This window comes from Haliaeetus albicilla, chromosome 3 (assembly GCF_947461875.1).
Source record: "Haliaeetus albicilla chromosome 3, bHalAlb1.1, whole genome shotgun sequence".
NCBI classification, from domain to species: domain Eukaryota; kingdom Metazoa; phylum Chordata; class Aves; order Accipitriformes; family Accipitridae; genus Haliaeetus; species Haliaeetus albicilla.
The window spans coordinates 26027110-26044116 of record NC_091485.1 but is presented as its reverse complement, the minus strand read 5'-3'; the positions used below and the strand labels follow the sequence as shown (position 1 = coordinate 26044116).

The following is a 17007-nucleotide window of genomic DNA, read 5'->3' as shown; positions in this document are numbered from 1 at the left end:
ATGGAGTACAGATACTAAGTTCTAAGAAAGGATGGTCAAAAGGAATGAAAGGGAGCAGAAGTTAGGAAAAAGCATAACAAAAGTGAAGTTGTGTTTGTCCATTTGGTTAGAGGGATGTGTGCTCTGGTCTGACCACGTTAAGATACTTGATAGGAACACAACAGGGACTCCAGTGTAGGACAGTTACTTAACTTCAATTCCCATTTATCTTGTGAGCATCATCAGCATGATAATACTGTGTATCTCTTTCTATCTTAGTTCAATCAAATCTCCTGTTTCCATAAATAAGTAATGCAGGCCTCTGATTTTGCATTTGTATGATTCCAGTGTCTATTTACCAGGGTCCCATGCATTGACAATATCTGAATATCAGTTTGCTTTAAGTTGGCTCTTGTTTAAGCCAATTGTTTTCCAACTACAATGAAGTGCAAAGCAAATCAATTTTACTCAAAGAAGGTAGTTGTGTTTATTGAAACTGTTTTGAAGAATTAGTCATGGAACTTGCAGATAGGCTGCTGAGTGCAGAAATAACCCATGAAGTCTTGAATGAGCTGCAGCTATTTGTCTGTGTTGAAGGGAGAGTCATGAAACAAGCTGTAAAATCAATTGATTTTTCATTTGGCACCTGCCTAACTATGGCTCTCAGTTGTAATGTTAATTGAAAACTACATCTGGGCCTGAACCTTTAAATTCAGATTTTGGATGAAGGTCTTAATTTTGCAGTTTTGATTGAAAAGTCAGAGCTGGGTTCCTGCTCTGTTAGTTGATGGTATCCTTTGAAGTCTATGAAGTTGTGTCCAGCAGAGAGCAGGAGTTCCACATTACATGGAAACTATGATTATTGATTTAGAGGCTTTTGAAAGGGAGAAACTTTTGCTAAGGAACTGTGAGGTGCAGTGGCATGTATTTTAAAACTGTTCTTTAAAAAAAAAAACAACACCAAAACAAAACAACAATGGAATTGTGCAAATTGGAAGATGGCTTTTTTTAGCATCTGCTTAAAAGCAAAAATGTGTTATCAAAGCTTGCAAAGATTTTCACCATTAAGGGGCTGAAAGGTCAGTGTAGCTTGTGAGATGATGGTGCAAAACAATTGCTGGAAAACAGGTGGCTTAGAGGAGGTAGAAGACTGGATGCATATTTGTTTGGGTTGGGTCTGTGGATATCTGTATGTCTGTGGATCTATACATGTATGCATGTATGTATTTCTATGTGTTAGAGAAGCTTGCAGTCCATAGCATTTGGACCTCAACTTGTCTAGGGAAAACAAACAGTACCATGGACAATGGGATAAGTGACATCTGATTTTTTTTAGAGTTTTGCTTTGTCATGATGTTTGAAAGGGTGTGAAATTTGGTGGAAGCTCTCTGCTTGTTTGAGACCTCCATGATGTGCTACTGCTGTGAAGGTCCTCCAGTGTCTAATGGGGCTGAAATCTTTCTGCTGCAGAAGGCAGTGGCAGAGTTTGTTTCTTTGTGAGACCTCTGCACATGTAGTTATCTTGGAGATGACTGCCACTTCCCGAGTTTGGATGAAGCTGGTCAGCATGTTTTAGAGCTATGTAGAGCTATGTATGTATGTGTACATGCAGCTTTATTGCACAAGCTTAATTTCTGTAGAAAACAGTCAAAAGTATTTTTAAATCACACTGAGTAGAGGGCATTTTACTCTGAACATTCTCTGAACGAGTGCTAACTCTTCATGGGCAGTTCTGGGTCAGAATTATTGTAAACACGTGCTTATCTCTGACAGAGGGTGCCCAGAACTACATTTTGTGATTTAGCAGGCCTTAAGGTATATGCTGCTTCCTCTACTTGAGGCTTCTTGAGGACTGTTTCAGCCATGACAGGATCCCAGTTCCATCTCCAGAACAGGACAATCTAATGTGTACCAGTGGTCTTGTCTGTAGAAAATTATTCTATGATTTATGAAGCAACTTGCTAATGTGGTATCAGTGCAACTTTATCCTCTTCGCACTATTATCAATAAGCCTTTATAGCTCATTATTTCTAACCTAGATCAGACAGCTGACATGCAGCTCTGTGAGGAAAAGAAAGCAGCTGTGTGGGCACAGCCAGATAGTGTTTAGAATCGTAGGATCGTTTAGGTTGGAAAAGGCCCTTAAGATCATTGCATCCAGCCACAAACCTAACACTACCAAGCCCACCACTGAACCATGTGCCTAAGCACCATGTGACTAAACCACTTCCCTGGGCAGCCTGTTCCTGTGCTTGATAACCCTTTTGGTGAAGAAATTTTTCCTAATATGTAGGAAAATATAGGAAAGTGTATAGGTTTGTTACAATAGAGGCTGTTCAAAGTGTTTCTGTTTGGTACAAAAGCACAGTTGTACTCTGAGTGTAGAGACTGTGTGGATAGAGCAGATTAGAAGTTCTGCCCCAAGCTACTGGATGTTAGAATGTACCAATATGTTAGATTAAAAGTATATATATTTAGATTAAAAAGAAATATTTACTGTATTGGCTCTGTTGGATACTTCCAGAGGTGTGGCTGAAATTAGCAAAGTCTCCTAACATATGCTGTCCCTACATGCCATGCACTGTTTCTTGTTTTAAATCTGGAACAGTTCGGGAGGGGAGAACATCTTAAAAAAATGTACATGAACAGGAGCTTTCCAGAACCAAACAGATCTGAAGAAATATTTGCTGATGTTGAAAGTGTGGCGTTATTCTCACTTCATCACTTACAGCATGATTATTCAATGGCTTTTTAAAAGGGACCCAGATAAGGAACAACTGTAGGAGGGAAAGCAGAGTTGTGCTGTGCAGAGAAGGGAGGGGTGATGTTGCTTCTGAGTGCCCAACCCCATCCTGTTCATCCATCTCCCTTGCGTATAAGCATGTGGGGCAGGGAGGGGGAGGAAGAGAAGAGGGGAAATATACTTCCAAGAACCTCCCTCTAATCCTCCAGTCTTCTTCCCACCACCTTTTTTTACTGCAGTATTGTATTTCCCTGCACTCTGACTTCTGCATTAGTGTTCTACTTCTTAGTGGTTTTTCCAGTAATCTTGCATTTTCTTTTATTCCTTTCCAGTCCCCCACTTTTTACCAAGGAGGGAGCCAGATTTCTACCCCCTAGCTAGCTGGCAATGGGTAGTGTGAGGGAGGTAGTAGTAATGTCTACCTGGCATGTTGAGGGATACATAACGTGTCTTAGAAGTGGGTCGTGGCTCATCTTAGGCTTTCTCCTATGCTGAGGCAGGTCGAGATATGTTACTTCTTGTGGAGAACCTGGAAGAAAGTTTCAGTACATCACAGTGTCTGTAACTGTCTGATATTCATTCACAAAGGCATGCCAGATAGCCTAGCAGTCACTAGTGAGGAGAAAACAAAGACTTATAGCGGGAGAGTTTCAAATGGTGAATAAATGTCACTGACAACAGTGTGAGGTAAAGGCTCTACTCTATGCAGCTAAACTACATGTGGCTTCTGGAATAGCTGCTAATCTGTCACTTTTGTGAATTAAAAAAGCTGCAGTAGATTTTCTGCAATAAGGAAAGGGCAGCTTTGCAGGCATAAATTGCTGTTCTTGCTGACAAAACCTCTTTTTAGCCAGAAAGAAAACCACGGGTGACCTAGGCCTCAGTATTGAGTACAGAGATAAAAAAGAGGAGCAGAGAAATCCGGCACAGGGATTTTGTTTTTCCTGCAGCCTCATGTCCGGGCTGTCCTGCTGGAAACCTCTGAATCCCTAATCTGGTTTTACAACATCATTGTGTCTTTTCTACTGATGTTCTGTTCTGAGCAGAGTTACAGTACAGCTTTAATGCCATCTAACCCATTTGCCTTAACCTGCCCCGCACTTCACAAAGGTTTTGTTTTCCTCCTATGTTTTCTTTGGATAGAGGCCTGGGATGTCTGGTAGGGTTATCAATTCCTCTTGGTTGCAGAAGGAAGTTTCTTTCTGAGTATTTCCCAATCTCACTGGTTTTTTTTTTGTTTGTTTAAAAATTAATAATGCAAAAAACAGAAGTGGAGAAACATGACTTAGTCATAATTCTCATCACTGTTGATACAGTTTCACTTGCCCTGCCAGTCTTCTGTTTTCTATGTTATTCAGTCAAAAGCAATAGGCCTTTGCTTCCTTTTCTCTCTTTACCAGGAAACTGAGGAATTGGGCCTGTTTATTGTGAATTCCTCTTGGCATCCCATGTGGGGAGGAGGGGTGGGGGGAATTGCCTACTGTAAGTGACCTGCTTTGCCTTGTTTAATATCTTTGTGACAAGATATTTTAAAAACATATATAAATATTGACAACGTGAACATACTGTACAAGCTGATGCCTTTCAAAGACTTTGTATAAGATGTTAAGCCTAAAACACCTGCCTGCCTGTCACTCGTGAACTGTTTCCTCTTTCAGCCTGTTGTCTTCCATGGCTGATTTCAGCGTCAAGCTTCTCCCCAGGGCTTCCCTGGCCATGGGATTCCCATGCTCTTTGCAGTTCCCTTTGCTACTGGCATTTCTGCGAATGACACTGGGATTCACCAAAGCATGCCAAGGGCAGGCCACCAGTGCAGTAGCCTGGTCACGTAGAGAACTGGGACCAGCTGAGAGCAAGCAAGCTTGGAAACGGTGGCTGTGTTAATGCTGGAAAAGGGAGTTGGCCTGGTATAAGCACCACGCTGATGATACTGTACTGCTCCAGGTACTGGAGGTAGCTCATTTACAATAAGTTCAGTTTTCTAGCCGTCACCATGTGTATTGGGAACCACTTCGAGCTCTTTCTCTGCCTTAACTTTTCATTGTGCAGGCTTCCATTCCTCGGCTGGCTGGATTGGCACTTTACTGCCATTACTGGGCTTAGCAAACTGTAAGAATCACTGGTAATTAGCTAGGGAAAATTGCCTAGCTTTAGCATTCATAACATTAATGTCTTTTTACCTTTGTAAGTGCAGTGCTTGCTGCTTATCAAGCAGCAACCTCTCCAGATGCTCTTTTCTCCTTCTCCATCTTGTCCTTTGTGATTGTCATGGACCTATGTTGTTGGTAATTGGAGGAAGCTGTAGCTCTGCTTTGGAAATGTGCATGCTTCTCCCGTCTTAAAGCGTGCCAGAATATGTTTCTGTAGCCTTCTAACCTTGGAAACAACATGGAATGAAAAAATTTGGAAAAAAATCAGAAATTTACCAGAAGAATCAGTAGCACTGAAAAAGGCTCTGTACAGCCTATACCGCAAACTCAGAGGATGGTCTTTGTAGGACCTCAGAAGTCTTAAGTGATACTCCAGGTAAAGAACTGGTCACAGCTGATTTTTCACTGGTATCTTTCTGAAAAGTGTGCATCATTTGGGCTGGTGCTTGGTTTTATTTTCATGGGGGTTTTTTAAACTTGTTTCATTGCAGCATTTGTCCTTTCTCAAACTGACAGTTTGGCCATGAATGTGCAGTACCTGCACAATCACATGCATAATACTCTGTGTTTGACTCTTATATGCAATATATGCACATCCCTATAAAGCGGACATCGGTATGCACACAGCTGAAATTAATCCTTGGACAGAAAGACACTCAAGTCTAGACACAAGTACAGTTCTCTGTAGATTCTGTCTCAGTGGTGTCATCAGCTGGCTGAACAGCAGGTCTGTTGAAAAGGACTTGGGAGTAACAGTGAATGCTGAAATCTATATGAGGCAGTAGTGCATGCTCATGGCAAATTAAGGCAAACTATGTATTGGGTTATGTTAGAAGGAATGTGTCTATCAGATCGAGAGAAGTTATTATGAGCATTGCTGAGGCTGCAGCTGGAATATTCAGTTTTGGCCCTCCCCATTCAAGAGAGATACTGAGAAATTGAAGATCTAGCAGAGGGCTACTGACATTGTTAGGGACTTAGAGCACATGGCATACTGCAAGGAGAGTTTGAAGGAGCTACTCTGGTTGAGAGTGGCAAAGTGGAGACCAAGGTGTAACCTAACAACTGCCTACACCTTCTTGAAAGGGAGTTGCAAAGATGACAGAGCCAAACTCTTCTAAGGAGTAGCAGATGGTATAAAATGGAACAACAGCCATAAATTGCAGCTTTGGTGGTTTAAAGACGGGACATCAGGAAAAACTTCTTCACTAGGGTGGCTCTGGGATAAGTTATCTAGAGAGGTATGGAATCTCCATGCTGGGAGGTTTTTGAGACCTGGCTTTTTGAGACAGAACCACAGAGGACATGACCAAATATTGGTGATAGTCCTGCTTCAGGTGAGAGCTTGTATTAGGTGACCCCAGAGATTCCTTCCCAACCAACTTTTTTTTTTTTTTTTAACTGATACTTGTGCCTCAGTTATTGTACTTAACTGGAATAAGTTTCAGCATGAAAAAACAAACACAAAGCTGTCAATTTATGATGTTCAGGCCATGTCATAAATTCTGTAGTATATAATTAGTCTTTTTTTATTTTTTAGTGTGGTGCTGTTGGCTTCTGCATCCCATCCAGCAGGTAAAGTGGATTGAGTTGTTCCTTTTTTAGGTTTCCATATTGCCTTTCCTTTCCATGCATGTTTTTAGAGGCCAAACCCTGTACGATTTTAGCCCTGGAATTCAACAGGAATATGACCAATAGTATAATCTCCTGTAGGAAGAGGAGAGTAGGGTATATAACACTGTGTAATTTCCATGATATTTACTAATACCTTTCTTAGCTGCCCTTTGCAAAGAAGCAGCATGGGACAGACAATAAAGATCAGCTTTTGAGGTGGTGCATGGTACAGAACAAGGCTTCTCTAGGTGAATATGTCCTCTTCAGAGCAGTGTCACAGAAGTCCATATAGAACTGAGTTTCCTTCTCTGCATTGCTCTCAATGCTATGCGGAGATTTAATTTTGTTGCTTTCATAAGATGTATCCCATCGCTTGAGTCCATGGCAGGATTTGAATTAGCAAAAGATCAAAGGCTAAAAATGGAGAAATTGAAAATTTGATGGTGGCTAATATTCCTATCATGCTGGTGTTTTAATAGTTAGAAGGATAAAGATGATCGTCTGTTGCTTTCACTAGACATTTGTTCAGTCAGAAAAACAAAAGAAGAAGCATTTAAATAAACATAAATTCCCCCTTTTGCCTGTTGGTGCATATTGTGTATATACCATTTCCCTACCAGGATAGACAGACGTGTTAAGCAAAGTAGTCCTGCATTTCAAAAAGTGAAAGATGGAGCTTCCTCCAAATCTGTAGAGCCTGAAGGCCAGAGAACTCCTGGGAATTGTTGCTACCAAGATCAACCAGGGCCCGGGTTCCTGGAAATGCAAGTACTTGAGAGCTCTACTTGGATCTGGGAGAACTTTTTTAAACCTCTCAACTTGCTCTGTGTGACAGAGTTCAAATGCCAGAGGGGGAAGCAGGCAACATATGTCTGTGGTTCCTGTTGCTTCAGTAGGAACTACCACGAGCTCTGTAATAAAAGTGGATATGATGCATGTCTATCCACTGGCAACTGTTGCTTAAACAGGATCTTTATACTAGCAAAGAATACTCTCATGTATCACTTTCCCCTTTTTCAACTAAAGGCGGGAACTGGCTAGAAGCAAGGTCAGAGAGAAATCATTAAACACACTAGAAATGTGGAAAGCATCATAAATGAAAAGTCAGCCAGCTGTAAAGGCTCAAAGGAATGTTAAACTAGTAATGTTCATATAATTGCTGTTCCCCTGCTTGTAACAGTGGGTAATTTTCCCCCCCTGTGTACCACTGAGTATGTTGCTTTGTCCCTCAGGTGATCTCTTCAGTGCCTTGGACTTTCCATTCCTGTACTTCTACAGGTTTCATAGCAGCTGCTGCGCCAGGTAACCTTTCTATAACAGGACATGTGAATGTTTTCAAAATAAGAGATCCTGTTGACTCTCAGTTACCTCAGTTAAAAATTTTGGAACATGCAAAACCTTAGTTATACTAGTTTCTGCTGGCATAAGCCAGTAAAACTGCAGGTAATATGTATCTGTGCATATCTCTGGGTATGCATTTGAAGGCCTGAGATTCAAATGTGCTGGAAGTGTATGTGTTTATTTGAGTGAGTGCATTCTGATCAGGAAAGTTCCCAGTCACCAGTAAAATAATTTTTACCTAACGTAGCAAAGCTTTGATAAATAGCATCTCTCAAATGCTTCTCAAGTGGATTAGCCCTTGTAAAACTTGCTGTTTGCAATGATTACGAAGCATTAGTCTTCAGCAGTATATGGATGTACATGGATTTATTTGCCTGTACATCTTGTTATTTGGCAGAATGCTTTTTTTGGGTAAAAGGGAAAAGCTTTAACAAGTGTTCCTTTATTTTGAGTAGCAGAAGTTCACTGCCCAATAGTGTCATACTCACAGGGCAACGTAAATATGTTTCCTATAGGTCTTAATTATCTCAAAAAAAAAAAAAAGTTATTCCTGTCTTTCTCCTCCAGTCTTTTGCCAAATTGCCTATTTTCTTTTTAGAGGGGAAAAAATATTTTCCTGCTAACTGATGGCAAAAATATTTCCTGACTGTTAGGTATTTTCTTAGTTGTATCTGAATTTTCCATTAAAAGGGGATATTAAAAATGATTGTTAAATAATTTCCCTATGTACACAGTTTCTTGGTACGAAAGTAGCTTTTTTCAAGGGTGGACTATCCACACTATGAGTAACTTGCAGTTAGGTATTAATGAATAAGTTGTTCCACGCTATGTAGGTGAAATCTATTTCTTCTTGAAGGCAAGGTCTAACTGCAGGCACTAATGGATATCTGTCTAACCCAGATATTCTTCTTTTTCACTTCATTAGAATTTTACCACTGTTGCAGCCTCCCACTTCTGTTTCCATTGCCCCAGCTTCAGTACATGTGTAGTAGATAGCACTATACGCTACAGCAATTGGAAAGGAATAGTTAGGTGGAGAAACAAGCATCTCAGTTGCTCTCCTACATCTTGTGGTCTAGTGTCTTTGTAGACATAAAGGATTTGGAGGAAAACCTATTCAAGGTAAAGTAAGGGTAACTGATGCAGCTAAATCTACAACCTGTGCAGAATGTCTGAAGCATTAGTAGTAAGGTCCAAAGTGCTCCATTTATTTAATGAAATAAATTGGTGTTAATTGTGACATCAATATTTCAGGTATTACAATTAGCTGTTTCACTTTTTATATCTGAATTACACTAAACAGTTTCAAATCACTCTGACTAAAAGTCCTTCTCAGCAGGGCAGAAGATGTGGAAACAAACTTAAGCCAGCTACTGGACTTTCAAAAGTTTGGGCAATGCTGCTTCATTGAACTCACTGACTTCTGAGAGTGGAATGCTCTACTGCTCAGCACTTCATCCTCTGCAACAAGGAGCGAGCTTGAGCCTATCTTTATCATCAAAGCAGCATCTGCTTTCTTGGCTCCAGACACAGTGGATAGTCCTTTGGGGTCTCATGTTAAGGCTCAGTGTGAGAAACCGTAGTACGTCCTACTCCTGGGCAGTTATCTTACCCTACTGTTTGGTGTATCAAAAACACCTGTACTGACATGTGGCTGAGACGCAACTTTGCCACATGTACTGAGCAGGGAACAGCACTTGGCTGAGGTGCTGGAGTCCAGCATGGAACTTCTGACCTGGGGAGCCGCCATCTTCCACCCTTCCTGCTATTGCAGAGAGGTGACCAACTGCATTGCATCACTATCCAGAACAGCATACCCTCTTCAAATACCAAGGCACTTTTTGCCTCACCTACTATATGCTGTGTTGATTCTATCTCCTTTCCCACGCAGCTTGCCACAGTACTTTGTAATCTCTTACACCTCTCAACCAGGCACACAGTAATTTGTGCCTTACATATTTTGAAGTCCTTTTCTATTCCCTGCTTGCTGGTTTACACTATTTCACTGGTTCACAACCAGTAGGTTGTAAGTATGTCACAAGTGAAACAAAATCCAGAGCCAAAGCTTGTAAGCTCTGTGAGGTCCAGCTAGATGTGGAACAGAGTTTCCTTAAGAGTAGTCTTGGCTACAGAAACGTTGGGGACTACTGTCCTATATGACTTAAGAATCAAAATTCCCTTAATCGTCAGCAGAGAGCTTTGGAGTATTCTGTTCCCAGCACTACTGAGTCATCTGTCTATTTGTTATACAGTAGAGATGTATTTCACTTCCTAATTGGAATTTAGGCTTCATGAAGTTTAAACAGCTTGAAAGCTTCAGGCAGAAACTTTCCAGTGGTTATTTTTTCAGTTCAAGGCTCTGTGGAGGTTGAAGTGAGTTGGTTGCCAAACACATGTGGCTCCTGTTGAAATTAGCATTGCCTTTATTCAGAGCCATTTGAATGCCTGAAGTTAATATTTCACCTCATGTTTCCAATAATCTCTACTTTTCTGATTATGCAAGTGCATTAGAGACCAGCCATAAGAGCGCCAGACTTACTTTACTCAGACTGTAGTCACTGACTGAACAAAACCCGAGATGTACTGGACATAATGTAAGCTCTTTGTCCACCAGTTTTCTTTCTCCAAATAGGATTAACACTGCAGTTTTGCATTAGGAGAACCAAGATGCCTGTAAGAGGTTGCTTAGTTGAAATTAAGAGACTTTTTATTAACAAGCTTTCCCCATTCCTTGCAGTGGACTGTTGGGATTCTTTCTGATGTTGCACACAGTGAAGCTAAAAAGCAGCACAACCTCAGGGCAATATGCAGCATGGAGTTTCCTTGCAAAGGTAAGAGAAAGTCTGTCACAGGAACACAGTGGATCTGTGCTTCTCCCAGGAGAACTGAGGAATTTCTGCATCTCTCTAGTTTCCCTTGCTATTCCTATTTGACTCTCCTAGGGCCTGTCTGTGCAACCTGCACGTAGAGTTGAGGCAACAAATATCAGGTACATAATAAGCCAGGATTGTTAGCTGAGATGAAATACTGTATATAGACTGAGTTTAATGGAACTAGGCTGATTATTGCAGCTAAGGATTTGGCCTACTGAATCCCAGTAATACAAATCTATACTTTAAGGTGTTTTGGAGAAGAATACTCCTTCTGAGAGTGTGTGCACCAGCCGTTGTCTTCCCTGAGCCAAGAGTTAAAACTAGTTCCCTGAAGTTCAGTACCAGAACTCCCACTGTTACCGTTGCAGGGGAGAACAGTGGATGTCATTTGCCTTGACATTAACAAGGCTTTTGACAGTATCTCCCACCATGTTCTTATATCCAATAGACTGTTACAGTCTGGATGGGCAGACAGATGGGTAAAAAAATGGTTGGATGATCAGGCTCAGAAGGTAGAGGTTAATGATTCCTGCTCTAATTGAAGGCTTGTGACAACTGGAGTAGCACAGGGGTCTGTCTTGGGACCCATCCTGTTCAACATCTTTGTTGAAGACTCAGAGGTGATGGAGTGTACTCACATTTGCAAAGGATGCCAAACTGGGAGGACCAGTCAATAATGCTGAAGGGCAGTGTTGCGTTCCAGAGGGACCTGGACAGGCTGGAGGAATGGGCCAACAGAAATCTTGGAAAATTCAACAAGGACAGGTGTGAAGCCCTGCACATGGGAAGAAAGAGCCCCTGACAATAATAGAGGCTGTGGAAAAGGACCTGGGGATTTTGGTAGAGAGCAAGCTTAACATGAGCCAGCAATCTGCCCTGGCAGCTAAGAAGGCCAAAAGCATCCTGGGTTGTACTAACAGTAGCACAGGCAGTAAATTCATGGAAGTGATCGCACCCTTTACTCAGCACTTGTTAGACCAGGGAACCTCGGTTTAGGCACCTCAATACAGGGAAGGCATTGATAAATGGGAGCGAGTTTGGCAGAGGGCTGCCAAGAAAGTCAGGGGGCTGGAGCACTTGCCTCGTGAGGAACGGCTGCTGGACCAGGCTTGTTCAGCCTCGAAGAGAGACAACTTTGGGAGCACCTAACAAACAGCAGCCACCCAGTAGCTATGGAGAAATTATCAAGACGACAGATCCAGGCTATTGACAGTGGTGCATGGTGGGGGATGTGTAAGACAACAAGTGTAAGTTGAAACAAGAGAAGTTCAGATTGGGTATAAGGAAACATTTTTCACCCGGAGGACAAGTCAGGCAGGGGCACAGGTTGCCCAGGGAGGCTGTGCAGTCTCTGTCTTTGAAAGTTTTCAAGACCCAACTGGACAAAGCCCTGAGCAACCCGGTCTGACCTCCTAAGGTCCATTCCTGCTGGAATTATTATATGATCTGTGGATCTAGGGTCTGGCTGTACTTGATTTAAGTTATTAACAGCTCATTTGTTAAATTATCAGTGGTAAATGAAGTCAGAAGAGCTTGTCAGACTCCTTTTCCCTGGTTAGATTTTACTTAGTTTCATCAGTCCCAGCTAGGTCATCTGAAAACCACAACCTTCCTATGTGGTTTGTGATCACAGCTTTCCTACTACAGTGAATGAAGCTGTCACCTTACCAAAAAAAAAAAAGACTTGCATAATACACTTGTTTAGAAACTGTAGTCAAATGAGTCTTTGGTTTTTCTGGGGATAACAAGAAGGGAGTAATATGTCTCATTTTGTGCTTTGCAAGCTGTTCCACACTGTAGAAGTCACATAGAGTTTCTCACCAGTCTGAATTTCTTCCAAACATTCTGACTGTGCATATTTTAGTACCTTAGCTTTCTTCTTGCTCTTTGGTAGCAAGTCAACTGATCTAAAATCCTGTACATTCTGGGTTGGGGATGGGAATAGCTGGCTTTGCTAATAGGTGTTGTGAATGAGGAGAAATGGTTCTACATGTGGTATTTATGACCTATCTGAAAAAAAATGCAGACAAAGATGTGTTGTGAAATATATTTTAAGCAGATTTGGGTCCTTCCCAGCTGAAGTGGATCAGAGCCACAAAGTCTGGACTGGATCAAAGCTTTCCCAAAGTTCAAGGGTTTCTAGATTTGTGGGGTTTTGGCCAACTCTAGACATAAGTTAGACAAAGTTTGTTCTAGCCACTGTTGTCAATGAAATTACATGCCTTTATAGCAACTAAAAATTTGTCCCTGTGTCACTGTGATAATTTAATCTGTTCTTCAGCTTTAAAAGTCTGTGTTTGTTAATGTGCATGGTTTAAATATCTTGCTTAGGAAGGGTTTTGTAACAGAGTAAATTAGTCCTTTTCCTGTTGTAGCTTCTAACCAGCGCTCAAATTATACGTCTTGAATTGAGTTCAAAGAGGGGAAGAAGTACTAAGGACTTGATATCTGACTGTAGCACTAATAATTTTATCAAAACTTGCAGTTTCCCTGATGTCTTTCACTAGTGTTTTAAAGCTTGCTGTAAGAATGATTTTAGGGCTCAGTCATTACCATCTGAGGCACCATGAGGAGCATGGAAGGACAGCTGCTCCAAGTGCTGAAATGCAGCTGATTTTGGGTTAGAAGTCAGTGAATGCTTAAAAAATTTGGGAACACTGTATGTCAGTTTTAGAACAAGGATCAAAAGAGACTGCAGACGCAGATAGGCAGAGAGCAAGAGCTGAAGTGGAGCTTGCCTGCAAGGGTAGGGGCTGATCTACCAGCTCCTTCAAGATTCTCACAAGGTATCTTGTAACTATAAGGAACTATAAATTTACAGATGGGGTTGTTAAGAAAAGTCCTATCTATCTGATCACTAATGCTGCTTCCTGCAGGTGTTTGGAAGTGTTAAAACTACATACTGATCCAGCCCAGCGTTGCCTGGGTATGAGGGCTGTCTCAATCGCATCTTAAGTCATCATAAGTGCAGAAAAACAGTGTTTAACTAGTACTGTAAAAATGTTTAAATCCAGGTGTGTGACTCCGTTTTAAAACAAAAAAAAAGGAAGGAAGTTAGTGTGGATAAAGAATAAAGATAGCAAGTATTTGAATCTAGACTTGCAGAATGAGATCCAGTGGAAAAAACGCCCTCTGCTCACAACGACAGCTTTGCGTTCCCACATGAGCATTTTTCTTGGATTGAGTAGTGCCCTAGATCATCCTCTTAATCTCTCAGACTGACTGGAGTTTTCACCAGCAGTTGGAAGGGAGCAGCGTTTGAGGCCAGAATATGTTTATCTTGCAAATGAGCCAAGAAAGGAGAATGCTGTAGTCCTCAGACAGCAGTGCAGGTCTCTAGGGAGGTGCAGAGAATCAGAAAATCTGTTTTCCATTTGGATGCTTTGTACCTATGTGACTGATGAGCTGGGGCTGAGATTGTTGCCACCACTTCATTTCTTGTTAAGTGCCGATAGACCAATAAACTAACCATGAGATCTGATCGGGCCTGCTTTGCAGATTCAAGGAGACATTCTTTGTGAAGCCCACATATTTGGCCTCCCTGCCCTCTAATTTTTCATTCATTTAAAAAACAGAGCTGGGTTGTAACTTGTTTTTATGATACTTTGGCTGCAGCAACTTAATCAATGTATGAGGTTTTTAAATTCTTCCCTGTAATGATTTCTGACAGCTTTCATGTCAAAGCATTGCTTTGTGCAGAGACAGACGAAGCACAGGTTTCATCTGGGTATATAGTCCTGTGTGATATTTATAGCGACAAATGCTCTCTGCACTTTTGCTGTGAAAGCAAATAGCGTGTGTTAGTCATAGCTGTATAGATTCATGAGAAATGCCAAAAAATCACTAAAGTGATCTGTAAAACAACAAAAAAATGCTTTTAAGAAGCCCAAGAAATATGGAATGCTTTGTCGTAGCCTTGCACAGATTTAATCCCCAGAAGAGCAAGAATTTGAAGCTGTACTGAGATTTCTTGTCTTAATTTGAAAGCTATGCTGGTATCATGGGTCATGTACTGGAAAAAAAAACTGGAGATGCTTATATATACAGACAGAAGCATCTGGTGAGAACACTAATGAGCTCTAACAGTGCTGTCACTGAGTTTGTTTAGATTAAGGCTGCCAATCTATATCTGGTGATGAAACCTGTTAGGGTCTCTAAAAGTTAAGTAGCAGAAATAATTTAAATCATTATTAGAAGGGAAAAATGGTAATTCAGAGCTTTTCTTCAGCAAGATACTGGTTACTTATGAATTCATATTCCCGTATCATGTTTAGTGTTATCCCAATAAACTTGTAGTAGGGAGTTCAGCTTGTTTCCAATAGGAACCTATTGAGACAGCTTGTTATAAAGAGGAATAATAAATGGGAAGGTCAGTGGACTTTGGATTCTCTCTTTCTTCCTCCCTCATCTGAAGAAATGAAGGTGGATAACTGAAATCAAGTTGCATTGAGTTTTATACTGGTTTTCTTATGGATTGGTTGGAAGAAAATTTGGATTAATCTGATCAGGAGTATGCAACTCTTTTCTATGTGGCCATCCTATGCACCATTATGTAATCTTTAGTGTATCTGAACAGCGTTGGAGGCTCCCCAATACATAAAAGCATCCCCTGACAGCTGCTTTGGTTCTTTGGTTGTTAACTTTAGAAGTGTTTGCCCCAGGTCACCCTATGTTTAATGCTGACTGCCAGACATTGCAAAAGTAATTTTGCAGGAGTGTCTGAAAGAGTATCTTATCTGTGGGTGCTGTGTACCTAACTGTAGCCCACTGTACTTATACACCAGCAGTTATAGTCTTCCCCCAAAATATATAACAGCTATTCAGAATGCCTCCTGTGGTCTTTGATGTTATATTTTGTGTCTGTGTATCTGCTTCTTTGGTCCCCATGGTGTCTTGAAGAAAATGGATAGACTAGATTCATCTTCATGTCAATGCAAAAAATGGATGATATCCCTCTTAAAGACTGGAAAAGTACTGATGTTTTTTATTAAAGCAGAAATTATCTTTTTCCTGCTTCTCATGAAATGGAGAGGCCACAACTGCAAGCCTTCTGAGGCTCGTAGCCTGGTTATGCTCACTGGATCTCTCTTCACACATAGCAGTTCACATAAGAATTTTATCTGCTTTAATTCCAGGGGCAAACCAACCAAGAGAAATAAAACAAATTCATGCTTTTCCACATTTTTGCAGTCTTAAAGCCTCTGCTAAAGCATGCGCTCATATTTGTATATATCTTAATTCCTCTCTCACTGCTGCTTAGCATGCAAGTGCTATAAAATATTCTGGTCCAGAATGTTAGTTCCTTACTTCTGCTGAGGGCCGTTTACTTGAAGAAGTAAGTGCCAGTCTAAGAGAGTCCTGCCATTGGTACCTTCTGAAGCAAATGGCTCTTTGTTCACCTCTGCCCTAATGGGAGAAGATTCTGGATTGAAAGATATGTTTAAAAATTTTATACAGATATCATAACCAGAACACGAATGTGTTTGGTTATCTAGCACTTGCCCACTTGGTTATGTTGTAGACTGAAGTAGTGTCTTCTTTGCATGCTGCTGTGCTCAGGCAAAAGTGACAGTGAGATTCTTGGCTGAAAATCACATTGCTTTCTTGGCTTGGACCTCATAAAGCTTTATGCAAAAATGTCATAAACTCCCACTGGAGTTCCATAAACACAGTGCATTTTTATTCGGCAAAGATCCTGCACTGCGTGCAAGTCTGTCTCAAGATCTCTGCTCACCCAACCTGGAAAAACTGTGCAGCCACAAGCCAAAGCTCTGGAAGAGAGGGAGAATCGTGTGCTAGACCTGGCTGGACTCTGCTGGTAGGTGCTCTCTGCGGCACCAGTGTGGTTTGAAGTGCATCTCTAATCTGAGAGAGGGAGTTTTCATGTCCATAAAGCTTTCAAGTATGCCAAGAAGGGGCTCATAAGAGTAGGAGTGAGCTTCTTCCATCTATGCACCTTGTATACTCTTATGCATGTGGATATGCACACACATATGCATAAAGATAATTACAAATGGTAAAAATCCTTATTGATTTGTGGTTGGTCCTCACTGAATGAAATATGGACATTTATTCTTGACACATATATTTGATTCCTGTGAGTCATCATGGGGACTATGCAAATACCTTGGAAAAGAAAATGTGTTTCTCAGCTGAGCTTGACGAGCAGATAAGGCAATCACTGCGCTCTTAACTGCATCTTAAGGGTCTATAAAAAAGATCAGTTGCTAAAATCTTAAAAGTATAGGTTTTTGGATGGTTTCCATGGAGACAGCTTGATAGTTACGTTGTAGCATCCAACACTAAT

At 41.1% G+C, this 17007-nt stretch overlaps 1 protein-coding gene across 12 annotated transcripts in view; it reads left to right on the top strand.

The window, feature by feature from the left end:
- The window catches only part of TMEM241 (transmembrane protein 241), an 82463-nt gene that overhangs the window by 20974 nt on the left and 44482 nt on the right, over positions 1-17007 (top strand). For 8 of the 12 annotated variants that reach the window (XM_069779165.1, XM_069779164.1, XM_069779166.1 and 5 more), the window contains exons 11-13: positions 6413-6447; positions 7719-7788; positions 10565-10658. The exons of 1 other annotated variant lie outside the window; for it this stretch is intronic. In XM_069779165.1, the coding sequence (XP_069635266.1) occupies positions 6413-6447; positions 7719-7788; positions 10565-10658 (199 nt within the window). Of the gene's footprint in view, positions 1-6412; positions 6448-7718; positions 7789-10564; positions 10659-16392; positions 16519-17007 lie in introns of all 12 variants that reach the window. 3 more of the 12 variants (XM_069779157.1, XM_069779156.1, XM_069779155.1) reach the window with 1 other exon arrangement.